This window comes from Myotis brandtii, unplaced genomic scaffold (genome assembly GCF_000412655.1).
Source record: "Myotis brandtii unplaced genomic scaffold, ASM41265v1 scaffold915, whole genome shotgun sequence".
NCBI classification, from domain to species: domain Eukaryota; kingdom Metazoa; phylum Chordata; class Mammalia; order Chiroptera; family Vespertilionidae; genus Myotis; species Myotis brandtii.
In genome coordinates this window covers 1,545,597-1,564,347 of record NW_005371769.1, presented here as the reverse complement: position 1 = coordinate 1,564,347, position 18,751 = coordinate 1,545,597, and the positions used below count along the sequence as shown (strand labels likewise).

At 53.7% G+C, this 18,751-nt stretch overlaps 1 protein-coding gene across 2 annotated transcripts; it reads left to right on the top strand.

Annotated features, from left to right (window-relative positions):
• The first annotated feature begins 5,359 nt into the window (after nt 1-5,359).
• On the top strand, nt 5,360-15,855 carry SS18L1 (synovial sarcoma translocation gene on chromosome 18-like 1). 2 transcript variants are annotated; one of them, XM_014532818.1, is made up of 11 exons: nt 5,360-6,035; nt 6,493-6,569; nt 7,301-7,385; nt 7,633-7,777; nt 8,210-8,407; nt 10,106-10,267; nt 10,691-10,795; nt 11,586-11,678; nt 12,480-12,599; nt 14,728-14,855; nt 15,406-15,469. In XM_014532818.1, exons 1-11 carry the CDS (start codon nt 5,520-5,522, stop codon nt 15,430-15,432), a joined length of 1,656 nt encoding a protein of 551 aa, XP_014388304.1. In that variant the 5' UTR covers nt 5,360-5,519; the 3' UTR covers nt 15,433-15,469. The 2 variants fall into 2 exon arrangements, with proteins under 2 accessions (XP_014388304.1, XP_005885652.2); XM_005885590.2 differs by having other exon boundaries at nt 5,654-6,044; nt 15,406-15,855.
• The last annotated feature ends 2,896 nt before the right edge of the window (nt 15,856-18,751 follow it).

Below are 18,751 nucleotides of genomic sequence, written 5' to 3'. Positions count from 1 at the left end.
CCTAGGACAGGGGCGTAGGGCGGCTGGGCCGGCGCCCTCGAAATGGTGTCGGCGGGTTGGGGGTAGTGGGCTAAGCCAGGAATCGCCGGGCCACACCAAGCGCGGAGGGGTTTCCGTCTGACTGGCTAAGGCTGTGGCGCAACCCCGCGGGCGGCCCCTGGCCCCAGGGGCCAGCTTGGCGAGTGGAGGTGGCCCAACAGCTGGCCACACTCACCTCTCAATCAGGTGCTGGCACTCCGAAGCACAAAGGGGCACGTCCCGAGTTTGCGATGCCATTCCCCTTCAGGCTCATCCGCGGCCCTTTGAGGAGTGCAGGACCCCTCGGGGTGGACCTGCTGGCCAAGCTTTGCTGCCCTTATGCGCGTGTCAGAGTGTGTCTCAGCCTGGCGCCGGGGCCAGCATCCTTACCTAACAGCAACTTTACAGATTCGCTTTGTGATCTTCTAGAGATAACGTTTACATGGAGTTGGGGGCACCTGTAACAAAACCCTTACATTTTGAAGTCCAGATTTAGTATTTTCTGCTGTTTCTCCAACGTTTTTGGTAGCTTTGCTTATTTCTTTCTAAGCTTGGACTTCATGGGGTTAACAGCAGTATTCCTTGGTTCCCAGGAGCCTTTCTTTCCCTGAGGGCATTCACCCCAGTGCCCTGCCCCTCTTCTTGATGATGCCAGGATCTGTGAACCTTGTCTGTGTAGGAACCCCTCTGCTTGGCTCAGTAAACATCTCAGTTTACTGAGATGAGTCTCAGTAAACTCTAACCAGGAAAAGCTAGTTGAAAAGCAGCAGAAATACAGACTTAAAAGTCTGGCATTTTTGTTTATTACGCACTTAGGTGGTGCTTACTGATACCAGGCACTGCTCTAAGGCTTTGCAGATATTAACTCATTTAATTCCTTGTGGTAGTTACTGTCATTCTCACTTTATAGATATGGAAACTGAGGCAGAGGGAAGCTAAGTGCCTGATGGTTAGTGATGGATCCAGGAGTTGAACCCAGACAGTGGCTCCAGGGTTTGCCCAGCCATAACACCTGATGTGGGAACACGTGGTGCAGCGTCAAGTGCTTGCTCAGAGACACCGGCAATCACTAGGGCCTCCGGGCACTCTGGCTCTTGGACCTTAAGTGTGATGAGCAGAGACGCCAACTTTCGCCTTCAATATTCATCCAGTTATTGGCACTTTGCACTCTCTTCTTAGTAAAGCTCCCCAAATTTTCCAGGCAAAAGCCCTGCTCCCGAACATCAGATCAGAAAGAAGGAAACTGTTGCTCATTGGAAATGGGTCTTCAATTTAAGTTGTCATCTGATTTGACCTGATTGAGCCAGCCATCTGTATACTCACCTTGGTGTTTTGACAGTGAATTTATGTACCCAGGGGTCTTTTACTTGCAGTTTGAGAAGGCCACGAGAGGTGTGTGACCCACACTCACATGAGCTGTGTCCACAGCGTGTGCTCATGCTCAGAGCATTGAGAAAAGCCAGGGTTTTTCAGAAGCTGCTTGGTAGTGAGGGAGCAGGAACTATACAGCTTGTCCTTAGAGCATATTTGCATAGGATTCTGCCAGGCAAACTCCTACTCAACCTTCAAGGCCCCACTCAAATGTCCCCTCCCTCATGCTCCTTTGGCAGTCATGTGCTGAATTTTGACACATTGTTTGGGCTTCCACGTTTGCATGTCACTGAATTATTTGCAAAGTCCCAGCCTGTCAGTGCCCAGTACATACTAGAGCGTCCATGACACTGGGTATGTCAGTCGAAGTGTTTGGGATAGGTAGATGTATTTGTTTCTTTTGGCTGCCATAACAGGTTACCACAGACGGGGTGGTTTAAAACAGGAAACATTTTCTCAGTTCTGGAGGCTAGAAGTCAGGGTTGGTTCCTGTTTGGGGCTCTGGGGGAGGATCGGTCCCTTGCTTTCCTCTGAGCTTCTGGTGGTTCCTGGCAGTCCTCCAAGCTCCGTGGTGTGTGGACGCATCACCCCATCTCTGTCTTTGTCTCATGTGGCCTCTCCTCTCTGTGTGTCTAAGGGTCCAAATTTCCCTCTTCTCATAAGGACACTTGTCATAGGATTTAGGACCCACCTGAATCTGGACTGACCTCATTTATCTGAACTCCACTACGTTTGCAAAGACCCTGTCTCCAAGGAAAGTCACATTTACTGGTCCCAGGGGTTAAGATCCAACCTATTCTGAGGATCACAATTCAATGCAATACAGAGGCTGTGTGGAGGAGGGGTGTTCCAGACAGAAGAACTGGGGAGCAGAGGTGGCAGGGTCTGGAAGATCCAGGGAGGTGCAGGTGGTCCTGCCCATGGTCTGCGTGGAGCAGGCATGAGATGCAAATTAGAGGGGCAGGGAGTGCCTGCTGATCTGGGGAGCCAGGGCGGGGGTTAAGGTGGTGTAGCCTGTGGTGACCAAAGACAGTTTGATGCAGCGTGAGATGCAGGTGGAACTGCGCTTTGGTGAGAGCCATAGGGGACCCTGAGGTGGAGATGGGCAGTGTCCCAGCAAAGTCCAGTGGCATGCAGGCCAGGACCTGCCCTTCGCAGCTCTCCACTGGTTCGGGACCAGGGAGCCCCTGCTGTCCAGTGCTGTGCTCCCGACACCACTAGCCATCTCCCTGGACTGCAAGGCTGGGTTTGGGTTCCTTGGAGGGGCCCCTGGGCACAAGGCCTTGGCTGGCATGCAGGTGCCTCCTTGCTCCTTGGCACAGGTAGTTGCTTAATAAATTTAATTTTCACCCAGCCGCTGTAGGTCAGTGGTTGAGCATTTACCTGTGAACCAGGAGGCCAGGGTTCGATTCCCGGTCACTGCACATGCCCAGGTTGTGGCTCTATCCCCAGTGTGGGGCGTGCAGGAGGCAGCCAATCAATGATTGTCTCTCATCATTAATGTTTCTATCTCTCACTCCCTCTCTCCCCTCTCTGAAATCAATCAATCAATCAATCAATTTAAGTTTCATTGTTACTGTTTGTATTGGTTTTCTCTGCAGTCTTGTCCTTCTGTGCCAGCACCTTGTGCAGGGGAGACAGTTCCATGGGAACAGGACAGAGCTGATAGGCAGGTGGGCATCTGGGTGTTTGCCATGTGGGTTGGGAATAGGAAAGTGAGACCAGCGAGGGCAGGTGCCATGCCCAAGGTCTGAGAGCCAGGAAGACGTCAAAACCAGGCCAGTCCTGCTCCGTTGTCCGTGTCGGGGGTCGGGGTGGGGAGCGGGCTCTCTGGGCTCTGTTAGATGTGAAACTTGTTGCCTTCCAGAATGTGGGCTAATTCGGTAAGGAAGGTACATTGGCTATTTTCAAAAATTAGAGCTGTCCCCATGGCTACAAATGGCTTGGGGACTCCGAGCCTCCCTTCACTTGGCTAATTGATCATTTTAGGCAGTTGTCACTGAAAGTGCTTTCTCCCCAGGGATGGGAGGGGGCACCGTCCCCTCACTCCTGTCCTTGGGCCCGCCCTGGGAGGGTGGGGATGGACCCCCTTAGGTGGGTAGTGGCCTGGCGAGAGCCAGGGTTTCCCTCCTCACTTCTTGTTTCCAGGGTAGATTCTGTGCGGATCTATATCACGCCTGCACGTGAAGAGTCACAGTGCTGCGGTTGTTAAAAGTCCGGAGTGATCCGCCTCTTGCTGTCTTTCCACTTCCCAGCAACACCCTCTTGCCCTTCTCATCGCTAAACCAAGTGGCGCTTTTTAGATGTTTTTAGTTCTAGGCTCTGTCTTCGCTGGCTCCAGCTGCTATAGACGGGGCACTTAAACAGCAGGCATTTCTTTCTCAGTTGCCGTGGCTGGAAGTCCAAGGTTGCGGTGCCTAAGGTTTGATTCTTGGTGGCGCCTTCTCCCACTGTCCTCACGTGGTGCACAGAGCTCAGGAGGCTATGCTGTGCTGCCCTCTATCCTGTCTTCCTTCCCCGGCCCTCATTTCCCTGGAGACACCTTCCCCCTCCCTCCCGAGCCCTCCCTGCCCATTTCCTGCCAGGTGAGCAGTGGGGAAGGTCCAGGGATCTCAGCCTCCTCAGCCTGCTGCGTTCCCCAGTGTGGGCTCCCTGGGTGGCGCAGTGTCACTTGCAGCACCTGGGGTCTGCTGATCCAGTTATCACCAGTCCATTTGCTTCTAGAATCCTGCTGATGGCTCAGCTGTCTCAGCCCTGTCCCCTTCGTCCCTATGAGTGTTTGCCTTTTCTGTCCCTAACTCACTGGGGTGGGCCGAGGGGTTGCGCTGCAGCAATCACCGACTTGGCCCTTTCACCAACATGTTCTGGACTTTTTTCCTGAGTGTTTTTTTATTTGTTTGTTTTATTTTTGTTAATCCTCACCCGAGGATATTTTTCCATTGATTTTTTTTCTTTCTTTCTTTTTTATTTTAAAGAGAGAGAGGGAAAGACAGAGAGAAACATCGATGTGAAAGAAGCACATCGATTGGTTGCCTCCTGCATGCACCCCATCCAGGGCCCGGGCCAGGGAGGAGCCTGCCGGGCCCCTTTGGTCGGCCGGCCGATGCTCTATCCACTAAGCCAAATGGGCTAGGGCTTCCTGAGTGTTTTTAACTTAGCTGAGACAATATTCTGTGTCCTACTTCTTTCTTTGTTTCTCTCGCTCTCTCTCTCTCTGTCTCTTAGTATTTTGTAACATTTTCTCATGCTGACAGATTTTGTAACATTTTCTCATGCCTTTAAAGACTACAAAAATCGTTTATAATGCTGCTTAACATCTTACAGGTTCTTCCATAACTGCAGGCTTTCTAGCATCGCCCATTTAGCTCCCCCCACACCCGAAGTGAACATGGGTGCAGAAAAGGTTTCAGTACTTAACGCACTGTGTGTCCTTGGGAGAGAATTCTTGCCTGGAGGCGTGGAGCCTTCCAGGGAAAGGAAGCTCTGTTCCAGTTGTTTCCTTTTGTTAACTGATCTGGAGAAAAGAGTCATAATGTGTTAATGACCAGAATGCCTTTTCCTGTTGTTTGAGCACCCTTCACCTGTCCCCAGGTGAGCGTGGCAGGCAGCTCTGGGCTCACAGCGCCCCCTGGTGGCTCCCCATGTTGGCTGGCTGCTGGGTCAACGTGAGAATTGATGTACTTGGGGTACCACCTCCACAGTGGGGACATAGTGGGAAAGCCAGGGGAGGAGGAAGTTGTAATGTGAATAAAAATCAGCCTGCCTGGCGTGGCTCAGTGGTTAAGTATCGATCTATGAATCAGGAGGCCACGGTTTCATTCCCGGTCAGGGCACATGCCCAGGTTGCATGTCCAGTGAGGGGCGTGCATGAGGCAGTCAACCAGTGATTCTCATCATTGATGTTTCTCTCTCTCCCTCTCCTTTCCTTTCTGAAATCAATAAAAAAATATTTTTTAAGAAATTAAAGCAAGAGGAACCAACCCTGAGGACTTGGAGGCTGAGGGGCAGAGAGGGCAGCTGACCGTGGCCCTGAGCGTGGTGGGGCCCAGCCCCTATCTCTTCTCCAGGGGCAGTTTGGGCCCAAGGCTCCATAGGAGTAGGGTCCACTATCAGAGACCAGTTAGGTGGCCATGTTGCACAGTGAGGGAGTGGCGCTGGGACCCTGTGCTGGGGCGCCAGCGCAGTGGCAGGTAGGTGGGCCCCTCTGCCCCCTCGCTGCAGGGCCTTACCGTTCAGGGGCCAGCAGAGCTGAGCCTGTCTGGAGGAACCACTGGGACCAGATGACTGGGCACAACCTGGTGGAAACAAAAGGCTTTTCCTTTGGCGGTAGTCTCTGGACAAAGGCCTTTCTATTGGAAGTGGCTTGCTGTGGGCTGTTATGCTGCTCCCTCCCAAGCAGGGAGGTTCCTGCATGGACAGCCGTGAATGAGCCGTGTGCTTCTCCATCTCTTCACATCCAGGCAGAGAATGGTGCCCTGGGTCCGCCCGCTGGCCGTCCTGTGTGCTCACCGGACATTGCACCTGCCAGTACCTGCCACACAGCCCTCTCCTCCTACCCTCCCATTAGGCCATCCTCCCTCTCCAGCTCCTTCCATCACCTCCTCCTGGGTCTCCCAGCTGCTGTCCCCAGTGGCCGTCCTGAAGAGGTGGCTCTTGTAGGTCTTTGTGATGCTCTGTGGGGATACGAGCTGCCTCCCCTGGGAGGGACGGCTGTGTGGCTGGCATGTGTGGACTTCACACCCTCCAGACAGATCTTAGGGTCCCCAGTCCCTGGTGTGGATTTTTAACACACCCTAGCTGGACAGATACGCCATGCTCTGGGGCCCAAGATGGGGGGCGTCCTGGGGACTGGAATCCCATCTGCAGGTGACGAGAGAACTTGGGACCTGCCCCTGGGGAGGTGGGGGCTGTGTGCTTAGCATGAGGCTGTGGAAAGGGCTCAGCCCTGCTGGCTGAGGTTATACACGTGAGTGGCAATGTGTACACAGAATGCTGACAGCAGGTATTGTCACATCTAGTCAGCAACTGAGCCCTCACCCCCTAACCTCCAGCAGGCACTGTAGATGCACCCACGTCCTGCGCTCACGTCTGCTTCTCCCTCAGATGCTGGATGAGAACCACCACCTGATACAGTGCATCCTGGACCATCAGAGCAAGGGCAAGACGGCCGAGTGTGCCCAGTGAGTGACCCCTCCCCCAGCTCAGCTATCAGGTGGTACAGGCTCTGCCCAGCGCTGGAAAGGCCTCCATTGGGGGTGTTGAGTGGCCTGGGCGCATTGGGCTGTGGAGGTCACCTAAGCCACTGAGCATCACCCCTTGAGGGTGACCGCATTGTCCCCCAGGTTGCTCCCCAGAGAGGTATGGGACATTTGAAGGGAAATGGAAGTGTGGGAGGAGAGAGGGCCGCTGGGGAGGCCCCGGCCAGACATTGCTGGCACCTCTGTGAGCAGCTGGAGAACACACCGGGGGAAAGTGGGCTCCATCCAGGTAAGACCTCCAGGGCCAGACACAGAGTAGGTGCATAGGCTGGGCATCAGAGCTACCTGGAGGGAGACGTGTGTGAGTGGCCGTCACACCCCTGGGCATCCCTCCCAGCACCTCCTCGGGCATAGAGGATCGCATTAGCTAGGGGCATCTGCGAGGGCTTGCCTGCACCCCGTCTCTGAAGAAGCCAGTGGCACGTCCCCCTTGGCCACCACCTTGAGGTTTTTGCAGCATTTTGTCGTTGGACGGGCACCCACTCCCCACCTGGCCCATCTGGGACTGCAGAGCACTCTGCTGCTTGCCCTGTCCCCAGGTGTCCTGTGGAGTCAGTGTCCCCGGGCGGGATGCAGGGCAAGCTGTCCTGGGTGAACTTTGCTTTGGGTTGGCCTGTGGGCTCCCCTGCTTACCACACGCCCCTCGCATGCAGGTACCAGCAGATCTTGCACCGGAACCTGGTCTACCTGGCCACGATCGCGGACTCCAACCAGAACATGCAGTCCCTGCTGCCCGCCGTGAGTGCCAAGGGGGCGGGGGCGGCTCCCATCCTGCCCGGCACAGTCAGGCACTGCCTCAGACCGCCAGCGAGGGAGCAGAGGTCTGAGGTCTTACCTGGCATAGCCAAGGTCACCAACAGCGAGTGAGAAGGGGCAGGTCCTCCCATTATAAGGGAAGTCAGCTGGACAAGTCCCTGCAGTGGCTGTTGGTTGGTGGTCATTATCAGAACTGACCTTCCTCCCCATAACCTCCTGTTGCCCACAGCCGCCCACCCAGAACATGAACCTGGGCCCCGGAGCGCTGTCCCAGAGCGGCGCCAGCCAGGGCCTGCACTCCCAGGGCAGCCTCAGTGATGCCATCAGCACTGGCCTGCCCCCCGCCTCCCTCATGCAGGGCCAGATCGGCAATGGTGAGCACCCTGGTTTGGGGTTTGGGTTTGCGGTTGGTTCTTGCAACAGTGTCACCAATGCAGGCTCCCAGGTAGCCACACAGGACAGCGCGAAGGAGACCCCTCTCTCCAGAGTTCCTGGCTGCGGGCCAGCTGCAGTGCCAGGTGCAGGGGCCCGGGGTGACACGCAGAGAATGACACCTCGTTCCAGTTCTCCTGCTGTGATTTGCACCTGAGGTTAGGGCCACTTCGACTCACAGCGTAGATTCCGTGGGTTCCCTGACGAGAATGGAAGTGCTCCTGTCTGCAGCAGAACTGTTGCTGGCCACTGGGGCCTATTAGTGACGGCACAGCGCATCTACCCGAGGAACGGGGTGTCGGGCAGAGAGCCCGGCCTGCCGTCACAGGTGGCTTTAGATGGGCTGAAGGCGTCCTCACCGTCTCTCCTGGCAGGTCCAAACCACGTGACCCTGCAGCAGACGGCACAGAGCACGCTGCCCACAACCTCCATGAGCATGTCCGGCAGCGGCCACGGCTCGGGGCCCGGCTACAGCCACTCAGGACCCTCCTCGCAGAGTGTGCCCCTGCAGGGCCAAGGTGCCATCAGCAACTACGTGTCACGGGCCAACATCAACATGCAGTCCAACCCAGGTAACACCCCGCCCGGCCCAGCCCACGTGCACACCTGTCCCTGGGTCCCTCCAAAGTGTTCAGGTCACACACGGGCTGCCCTGCTGGGCACGGGCTAGTGCTAAGGAGGGGAGGGGTCCCGAGGGCTGCCCCCCTAGAGCTCCCCAGGGCCAGGGGTTGGTCAGGCAGTGCCCGGCTTTAGGGGGCCGAGTCTGCTCCCCACGGCACCCAGGAAGGCTCTGCAGAGGGTGCCTGGGTTCTGCTGAGAGGACAGGACTCGGCTCACTTGGGTGGAGGGAAGGCATAGTGGGGCAGAGAACTACGAGGGCAAAGGGGTGGCCAGGGGGCCTGGGCGCTCTCCCTAGCGGGGCCCCCAGAGCTGGGCTGTCCATGGTGGCCTTGGGGTGCTGAGTACTCAGGGAACATCAGGTCCAAACTGAGGTGTCCCATGAGTATCAGACAGTGGGTTTCAGAGCTCAGTCCAGAAAAGGGGGTGTGAGGCGTATTCAATGTGTTAGTAGTAATTACATACTGGAAATTATCATATTTTGTACCTATTAAGTCAGATAAAGTCTATTACTAAGACATATTTCATCTGTGTTTTTTTCATTCTTTTTTTTTTGTTAATTCTCGCACAAGAATATTTTTTCCATTGATTTTTAGAGAGAGTGGAACGGAGGTAGACAGCAATGTGAAAGACACATTGATTGGTTGCCTCCCACACGGGCCCCTGACACGGGCTGGGGATCAAACCTGTAACCCAGGGACATGCCCTTGACCGGGAATTGAACCTGCGACCCTTTGGTCCACTGGCCAGTGCTCTAACAAGTGAGCAACACCAGTTAGTTAGGGCTCTTTTCATTTTTTTTTTTTAATCCTCACCTGAGGATATTTTTCCATTGATTTTTAGAGAGAGTGGAACGGAGGTAGACAGCAATGTGAAAGACACATTGATTGGTTGCCTCCCACACGGGCCCCTGACACGGGCTGGGGATCAAACCTGTAACCCAGGGACATGCCCTTGACCGGGAATTGAACCTGCGACCCTTTGGTCCACTGGCCAGTGCTCTAACAAGTGAGCAACACCAGTTAGTTAGGGCTCTTTTCATTTTTTTTTTTTAATCCTCACCTGAGGATATTTTTCCATTGATTTTTAGAGAGAGTGGAAGAGAGAGGGAAAGACAGAGAGAAACATATATGTGAGGACAGGACTGGGGTCACTTGGGTGAGGGGAGGCATAGTGGGGCAGAGAACCAATATAGATTGGTTGCCTCCCACATGCACTCCGACCAGGGCCCTGGCCGGGGAGGAGCCAGCAACTGAAGTTCGTGCCCTCGACCAGAATCGATCCCAGGACCCTTCAGTCTGCAGGCCAACTCTCTATTCACTGAGCCACACCAGCTAGAGCTCTTTTCACTCTTGACATGGCTCACATTCGTCGTGTTGGGTGTTGCTGAGTGAGAGCTCTGAGCAGGGTGACATGAGCAGGGCAGGTGGCCTGGGAGCCTGTGGCGTCTTCTGAGTGTCACCATGGTGAGAGTTGGTGCCGAGGTTCGCTGGTAGGAAGTGTGACAGGGAAGGGAGGAGACCATCTCTAGGGGGAGCCCGGGGATACAGGGAAAGCTTGCCTGGGAGAAGGGCACCTTTGGGCCTGAGCCAGGGGGTGAGGTGCCGCCCTGGGAACTTCTCGGGGTTATTCGGGTCTGTCGTGTCGCCCAGTGTCCATGATGCATCAGCAGGCTGCCTCGTCCCACTACAACTCGGCGCAGGGCGGGAGCCAGCACTACCAGGGCCAGCCCATCGCCATGATGGGCCAGAGCGGGCAGGGGAGCAGCATGATGGGGCAGCGGCCCATGGCGCCTTACCGGCCCTCCCAGCAAGGTACCGCCATGCGCCTGCAGTCCATGTGCTCCCTTCCAGGGCTGGGAGGACGGGGTGTGTGTGTGTGTGTGTGTGTGTGTGTGTGTGTGTGAGTGAGAGAGAGACCACGCGTTTTTTGGTATTGCACAAGGAGGACGCTGCGGGTTGGAGCCCAGTGGGGCCACGAAACATTGAAGTTTGAAAGCCAGTGTCTTCACAGGGGGCGGACGAGGCTGGAGTGCTCAGTGGGGTCACAGGTGGCTGTGTGGCTGCAGTGGGGTGGGCAGCTATGTCTAAGCGACAGTCAGGTGTAGAGGGCTCGGTGCAGGGCAGTGCCGCGGTATCCCCGGGGGTGGTGTGGTGGGGCATCTCGATTTGTGGCCCGTCGAGGAGGTGTTCGTGGGGCTGAGGCCCCAAGTTCACCCACAGCCCACCCACCTGCAGGCTCGTCCCAGCAGTACCTGGGCCAGGAGGAGTACTACGGGGGCGAGCAGTACGGCCACGGCCAGGCGGCCTCGGAGCCGCTCAGCCAGCAGTACTACGCTGACGGTGAGCCCCCGAAACGCCTCTCGCCACACCCACCCTTCACGCCCGCCCACCCAGCATCCCAGTCCCTGTGCCTGAGTGACTGGCACCTGCCGCGGCCACTCGCCTCCTTGGGCTGCTCATCTCTCTTCCCCAGAGGCAGTGACGCAGGCCCAGCTGTGGGACACTGAGCAGGTAGCTGTGGCTACTTGAGGGGAGGGACGCAGCGGCCTGTGAAACGCCTCCAGGAAGGTGACGGTCTTATGACACTTGGCTCCCCGCTGATCAGTCGTATTCCCGCCGAGGATTTTCCCTTCGTTGTCCCCTCTCAGTCACCTTTAGTAGTCCCAGGTTTGGCAGGTGGCATTTATGGTGGTCGGAGGGGATGGCTGGGGAGGACTCCCAGACAGCAAGCCAGCAGGATCAGGTTGGGGTAGCGGAGACGAGCACGGGGCTAGCCAGGCCCGCCACATAGCGTGAAGGTCTCTGCAGGGCACAGCACCCCAGATGGGATCCCCCAGAGCAGACGGCGGATGGCAGCCATGCAGCAGCGTTGGCAGCCAACAGCCATGATGCCTGCCGCGTGTCAAGACTGAATGTAGTCAGTACTCGGGGCACTGAGGGCCGTGTGGCCATCTGCGTTCTACTTACAGGGACCATGGTGGGCTCCTTCATGGGCTCCATCTGTGAGGAACTGATCGTGCCCGGCTCTGGCCACTGCCCGACCCCATGGCACTGCCCGCCTGACTCGGGCTGCCCCCGCCCCTGTGTCTAGTGGTTAGGTCCCTGACTGCCAGCCATCGTCTGCTTGCAGGGCACAGCGATTATGCCTATCAGCAGTCATCCTACTCGGAGCAGAGCTATGACCGGTCCTTCGAGGAGTCCACGCAGCACTACTATGAGGGCGGTAAGCACAGTGCCACGCGGGAGGGTGGTGTGTCCCCACTGAGATGCTGGTTCGCAGGCACCGGGCACGCTTAGAGCAGGGCCAGAGCTCTGTGGGGCCGCGTCGACTTCTGGAAGTGGGAGGGCAGGCGGAGCCTGGGTCCCGCACACCTAGTGCGGTCATGAAGCAGGAGGGCTGGCCACACGGAGGCAGGCATCCAGACTCTGCTCTGTGACAAGCTGTGTGTGCAGAGCGGCCCCCAAATGCCGACTTTGCCAAGAGACCAAAGGAGGAGGCAGACGAGGCCAGCTTGTGGGTTAGTGGGTTTCACAGGGTTCTACGTGCAGGAACAGGTCCTGGGTGGCGGCAGGGCGTTCAGATCTCCGCACCCTTCACCCCAGACCACCCACTCTTATGCTCCTAGAGATGGACCACAGGTCAGGAAAGCGGTGTGGAGGGTCAGGGAACCAGGAAGCCAGGCTCCGGAGGCCCTGGCACCAGGGTGATCCAAGAGGTAGACAGCTAGGGAATCTGCCGGCCGAGCTGTAGCGCCTGCCCACCCCTGCTGCAGACACCCACTGCCTTCAAGCCACCAAGTGACGCTCCAGGCGTGGATTTGGGGGCAAATACTCGCAGTTGGTTTTCGGGTGGGTGCCAGCTGCCCTCACTCCTGAGAGAGGAGAAGCCGTCAGCTCCCAGGATGGCGTGGCCTCAGTGTCAAGTGCCAGCTTCCTGCTCTGGAAGTCAGAAGTGGGGAAAGTGAGGTTCCTAGACAGCCCCTGGCAAACAGCAGACATCACCTGCGTCTCCTCCACTCTGCAGGGAACTCGCAGTACAGCCAGCAGCAGGCGGGGTACCAGCAGGGCACAGCCCAGCAGCAGGCGGGGTACCAGCAGCAGTACCCCAACCAGCAGAGCTACCCGGGCCAGCAGCCAGGCTACGGTAAGAGGGCACTGCCCGTGCAGCACACAGCAGTGCTGCCCGGCACACGCCTCCTGCACTTTGACGGGGTGGTTTAGGGTGTGTTGTGGGAAAGCTGCGAGGAGAGGAGAGTCCTGTTGTCATGCGACTGTCACACTAAGAGGCCGATGTCGGTCCAGCACTGCGGTCCAAACCCACAGGGGATTCAGACCTCACTAGTTTTCCCTGAATGTCCTTTTCTGCCCGGGACCCTCTGGGCTCCTTACGCTCCTCTGGGCTCCGACAGTTGCTCTGACTTTCTCTTTGTTTTTTGTGTTTTTTTTTAAATCCTCACCCGTGGATATGTTTTTTTGATTTTAGAAAGAAGAAGGGGGAGAGAGAGAGAAACATTGATATGAGAGAGAAACATCAATTGATGGCCTCCTATACTCGCCCTGACCGGTAATCGAACACGAAACCAAGGTGTGTGCCCTGACCGGAACCCACGCCCGCAACCTGTTCTTGGTGTGCGGGACGATGCCCCAGCCAGCTGGGCCCAGCAGGCTCTCCTCTTTCCTTGGGATGAGACTGGGCTGTGGGCTTTGGAAAGACCACAGAGGTGAGGTGCCCTTGTCACCTCCTGTCAGCATGACGCCTCCGATGCTGATCTCGGTCACTGGGTCAGGGGGCATCTGTCCAGTTACAGCTGCTCCTTCCCCTTCTGTAATATTTGGGAGGGAGTCCCCGAGTGCAGACCACACTCTAGGGCAGGGGTCCTCAAACTTTTTAAACAGGGGGCCAGTTCACTGTCCCTCAGACCATTGGAGGGCCGGACTATAGTTTAAAAAAAAACTATGAACAAATTCCTATGCACACTGCACATATCTTACTTTGAAGTAAAAAAAAAAACGGGAACAAATACAATATTTGTATTTGCATGTGGCCCACGGGCCGTAGTTTGAGGACCTCTGCTCTAGGGGGTCTACATGGATTGTTTAGAATCCTGTGGGGAAGGCCTATCTCCTCCTCCACTGAGTCATTAATCACCATTTATACAAAGACGACTTCGTGGTCAGCCCCCAGGGGCACTTTATTTTTAGTTAATACAGAAATGTCACAAAAATCAGTCACATGGAGAAAATGCAAAAAAGTGAATTTGTAAATATAAAGAATTCTACGTAGCACATTTTCAGACTACAATGAAGTAACACTAAAACTATGTAACAAGGCCTGGCTGGAATGGCTCAGTTGTTTGAGCATCGATCCAGGAACCAAGAGGTCACTGGTTCGATTCCCTGTCAGGGCACATGCCTGGGTTCTGGACTCGATCCCCAGTGCAGGAGGCAGCCGATCGATGATTCTCATCATTGATGTTTCTATCTCTCTCCCTCTCCCTTCCTCTCTAAAATTAATTTTTAAAAAAAGTATTCATACACACACACACACACATATAGCAAGAATGTAACTAAATAATAAACAACAATGAAGAATGTTAAAAATTCTCTTAAGTTACACCCGGGGGTCAGGGAAGAAATGCTATACAAAAATTACAGAATATTTTACAATGAAAATATAAAGAATTTCATAATATATGAAATGCTGCCATGTAAATGCCTGTATTCATAAGAAAGAGAATGAGAGAAATATAACAAACTAAATCTCTAAATTCCTTTAAAGGGAAAGCAACCCCCCCCCGCCCCAAATATAGAAATAGAAAAGCCAGATAAAAATCAGCAAAACAGAAAGAAGTCATTATTTGTATGAGGTGGCGTGGATGTTAGTCTCACACGTTGGGCTGTCATTCAGGGCTTGTTTATTTTGTTGTTCACGTCGTCCCAGCGTTGGCTGCTGTGCCCTGTCCTTTGTGTTCTGAGCACTTGCTTATTTCTGGGACCACGATGCTGTCCTCCCCCAGCCTCTCTGAATTCTCCCCAGAGCTTAGTTTCCACTGCCTTTTGCATGTGTGTTCACTGGTTGCTGTGAACTCACATGGGCCACGGTGACCACCATGACGTGAAGCTCTTGGGGCAGCAGGCGGGGTACTGGACAGCAGCTCGGCCTGCTGAGCGCGCTCGCTACGCAGATTTGCCCAGGAGACCTGGGTCTGCTGTCTGGAGCTTTCCAGGGGACCGGGCGTGGTGGGGTGGCCTCACGGCTGCTGTGTTCCCAGGGCCGGCCCAGGGAGCCCCCTCACAGTATTCCAGCTACCAGCAAGGACAAGGCCAACAGTACGGGAGCTACAGGACGTCACAGACCGGCCCGTCCGCGCAGCAGCAGCGGCCGTACGGCTACGAGCAGGCAAGCTTTCTAGATGTTTCCCCACACGTAGGTCTGCGTGTCTGTCAAAACATAACAGGTTCTTCTGTGGTCACGAATAGTGAGGTGAACCAGCCGTCTTCCAGGGTGTTATTCTCTGACCCGGTAAGGTTTTAAAAATTACCTGGATGTGCAGCTCACCCTGGTCAGACAGCTGGTTTTGTGCATCGTCAACTTACTTGGAGTCTGGCATTCTCTCCTGCCGCAGAGGCTCACGTGTGCCCTCCCCTCTGCATGCCGGGGTCACGGCAACTAGACACTGATGGCCACACTTTTAGAGCTTGGGTCTCGTCCCACAGAGCTGGATGCTGCTTGGGGGCCAGGATGGAGCCGGGCAGAGAGTGCTAGGAAGAGGTCCTAGGGGGCCAAGGGCTGGCTCAGACCACCAGAGGGGCCCTCTCTCCTGGGAAAGCCAGTGACTGCCCTGTCCGCTTGTTTGCCTGTCACACCTTCCTTGTCTCATCCCGCACATTAGCCGGGGTGGGGGCTTCTACTTGTGTCTGGGTATAATCTCTGCCCTGGTCTCTTGCAGGGCCAGTATGGAAATTACCAGCAGTAAGGGACAGCGTTCTTGGTGGAGCCTTGTAGTGGTGTGTCCGCCGGCGTGGACCGACCTGTGGCGGTTCTGACAAACTGTGGCCCGTCGGTTCCCCCTCGCCCCACACGTGTCGCATGTGAAGTGTGCACATTTCATGCTGGGTATGACGCCGAGTGTGCCGGAGGCTTGGGACTGCGCGCTGATGGTGTGACGTACCTGGTGCTGTGTATAGTATCATGTCCACATGGTGAATGGAGACGTCGATGTTTCTAGCTAGCTTTAGGGTCCTCTTGCCATCAGAGTATTCTGTGCCCAGCGATGGGAATCTACAAGATGCCATAGTCAGTGTATCGTATAAACAGACCTTAGGTCCAGCTCTCCTCACGCAGGGTAAGGTGGGTTGTAAACCTGTCTCAGTGGTGACCCCGCAGCTGGACCTGCTCACGCAGCCCTGGGCGCAGCCTCTTCCCGGGCCTCGGTGGGGCGGGGCTTTGTCTGTGTTTTGGGTCTGTTTCTGTTAAAGACTACATATGTTTCATGTGGAGAGGCTGCGAACTGCCCAGGACCTCCCGGAGCTCATTACCTCTCTCGCTGATTCCATCTATCCAAAAAGTTACATGCTCTCCTTTTAAAAAGTAAAGCGAGATCAATGACTGTTGCAGATATGAGTCCACGAAGGCAGCCACCTTTAGCCCAACCCCAGGAGGCAGCGCCAACGCGCAGAGAGGAGGTGCTCTGACAGGGCTTGGGCTCCGGCCCATGTTTACCTGATGGTCATTTTGGGGGTTTGAATAGTAAATGTGCCCCATTCTAAATTTATAGCTTAAAATAGTGACACCAAACTTTCCACACAGTTGGCAAGTTGTTCGTTTTATGTTATTTCTTCCACGACCTGCTTGTTCAGATCTCCAAGCAAGCGTTGCTTTTCTTTTAGGGCAGTGGTTCTCAACCTTCTGACCCTTTAAATACAGTTCCTCATGTTGTGACCCAACCATAAAATTATTTTCGTTGCTACTTCATAACTGTAACGTTGCTACTGTTATGAATCGTAATGTAAATATCTGATATGCAGGATGGTCTTAGGCGACCCCTGTGAAAGGATTGTTCGACCGCCAAAGGGGTCGTGACCCACAGGTTGAGAACCGCTGTTTTAGGGACATCTAAAATTTACAACTAAATTTTAAAAAGAACCCTACTGAGGGTATTGTGGTGTTCCTAGTGAAAAGGAAAGTTTTTACTTAGAGAAATGTGAATAATTTTTACATTCCCAGGACTTTAAATCCTATTTAAATTCTGGGCAAGCACTATAGACAGCTCACTTGGAAAAGTCTGGTCAGAGGAAAAATCCTACATTTCACTAAGTAATACTGACATGTTGTCAATATTTACTTGGGTAATATCTACTTTTACTGTGAATCCTTTAAAAACATCTTTGGATGAATGCTGACATTTCCAAGAACAACCAAGAAAATACAAAAAATATCGAATTCTTGATACATCAGATATACTAAGATAGAAGCGTTTATTTTATAGGTATACTGGTATTGGCTTTAAAAAACCCTAAACACTGGTAAGGGCTTAAAAATATATATCTATATTCAATGACTGAGGTGAGAGCTCTTATTTGCTAAATGACACAGACATTAGCAATGTCATCTCCCTTGATTTGTTTTGTTCTTTCCTGACAGTTGTCATAGATCTAATTTGTAGACTCAATCAGGAACTAAAATTTCCCATTGAAAATGTTAAACATTTTAGATAACCGTGAAACTAGGTTATTTTTATTTCTTGCCATCCTGGGAATATTCCTTTTATGTGTGTAGGGTTGGCTTTTTTTAATGAACACTTTTTTTTAAAGAAAAGGACACTTGAAAGTTATCCTGAAACTTCAATCTGAAATGTCTTACATTAAGAATTTCTTGAATGTTGTGTATATATTTTAAAAAGCACTTTGTGAAATAGTTTGTACATTTATTTCCTTATTTATACTTGATTTTTGGTGTTAATATATTTAAGGAGTAATAACAGAATGTTTATTTAATGCAGGGGTGGGGAACGTCTGGCCCGAGGGCTGTATAAAGTCCAAGAAATCATTTGGTCTGGCCCTGCCAAGGCATTAGGGATGAGTTAATTAAATGTTTGACCAAATATAGCAGGCTAATTTTTAAGTTGATAATTTTGCATGGCCTGTGAATGATGTTATAAATACCCAAATGGCCATTGGCAGGAAAACGGTTCCCAAACGATTTAATGTGCTGTCCGTGTTTATGTGACATTGTAGGGAAATTCGTTGTCGTTAGCTGTGTAATACTTTCTCTTCTGTGATATGAATGTTTGCAAAAGCTTAGGCTAAGATGAACTGTTTGTGCAGTGTGATGGGTGGCGCTTTGTTTTTTATGACTACTTCTACAGGTCAGTGAGATGCAGCAGAAGACTTGGAAATGGGTGCTCGTCCTGCCTCCTGTTGTCCCTGACACCCAGCAGGTCTCAAACTTGGAAAGTGATCACAATTTTCAGAAGTGCCAACAAATTCATATTGGTGTGCAAAAGCTCAGCGCCCACTGGGGTTTGTTCTGGAACCGCAGGTGTGGAAAGTACTTAGAACTCGTGCGGAGAATCGGGAATCACGGCAGGGTGTGCAAGGTCGCCAGGACCTCCGGGGAAGCCCAAGTGGCCTGAGTTTGCCAGCATATACTAGTATATATTTGAATATTGGGCACCCACTCAGAATTGCACAAATGGAAGACCATTTTCATTTACATTTAAACATTTTTAGCCATTACTTCATTTCTAATTGAACAGGTCAAACTCATCTGTGAGCACAGGACTTTTATTTTGGAGATCATCTTTATTGTGTGTTTTTCCAGCTGGTGGAGTTTGGCGTATAAATTGTTTATGCTTTTGGTGTAATTAATAAACTGGTTCTTCAAAAGTCACTCTAAAAAGTGAGTGTTCGTGACGTTAATGGGACGCTCCATGACTTGTACCTGGACCCAGGTGTCTGTCTCCACGTTGAGTCACCCTCCTGGGAAACCTGTTACCTGGGTAGTGTCCAGCGGGCCACCTCGGGCAGGCTGTCCTGTAAAGTCTGACGACCCACGGGGGCGGGGAGCTGACCCCAGGACCCTGCACTGTCCGCTACCCCGCGCGGACCCCCTCGCTGGGAGCTCCGGCCAGAGTGAAGGTCAGGTATGTGACGGGGAGCGGCCGGTGAGGTCACCGGAGACCACACCCTGGTCGAGGACGACGGAGGAGCATCTAGAGACAGGATGATGGAGCCGAGGGTCCTGAGAAGGCGCTCGGAGGCCGGAGGGAAACCGCACCGCGCCGGCGGACAGCC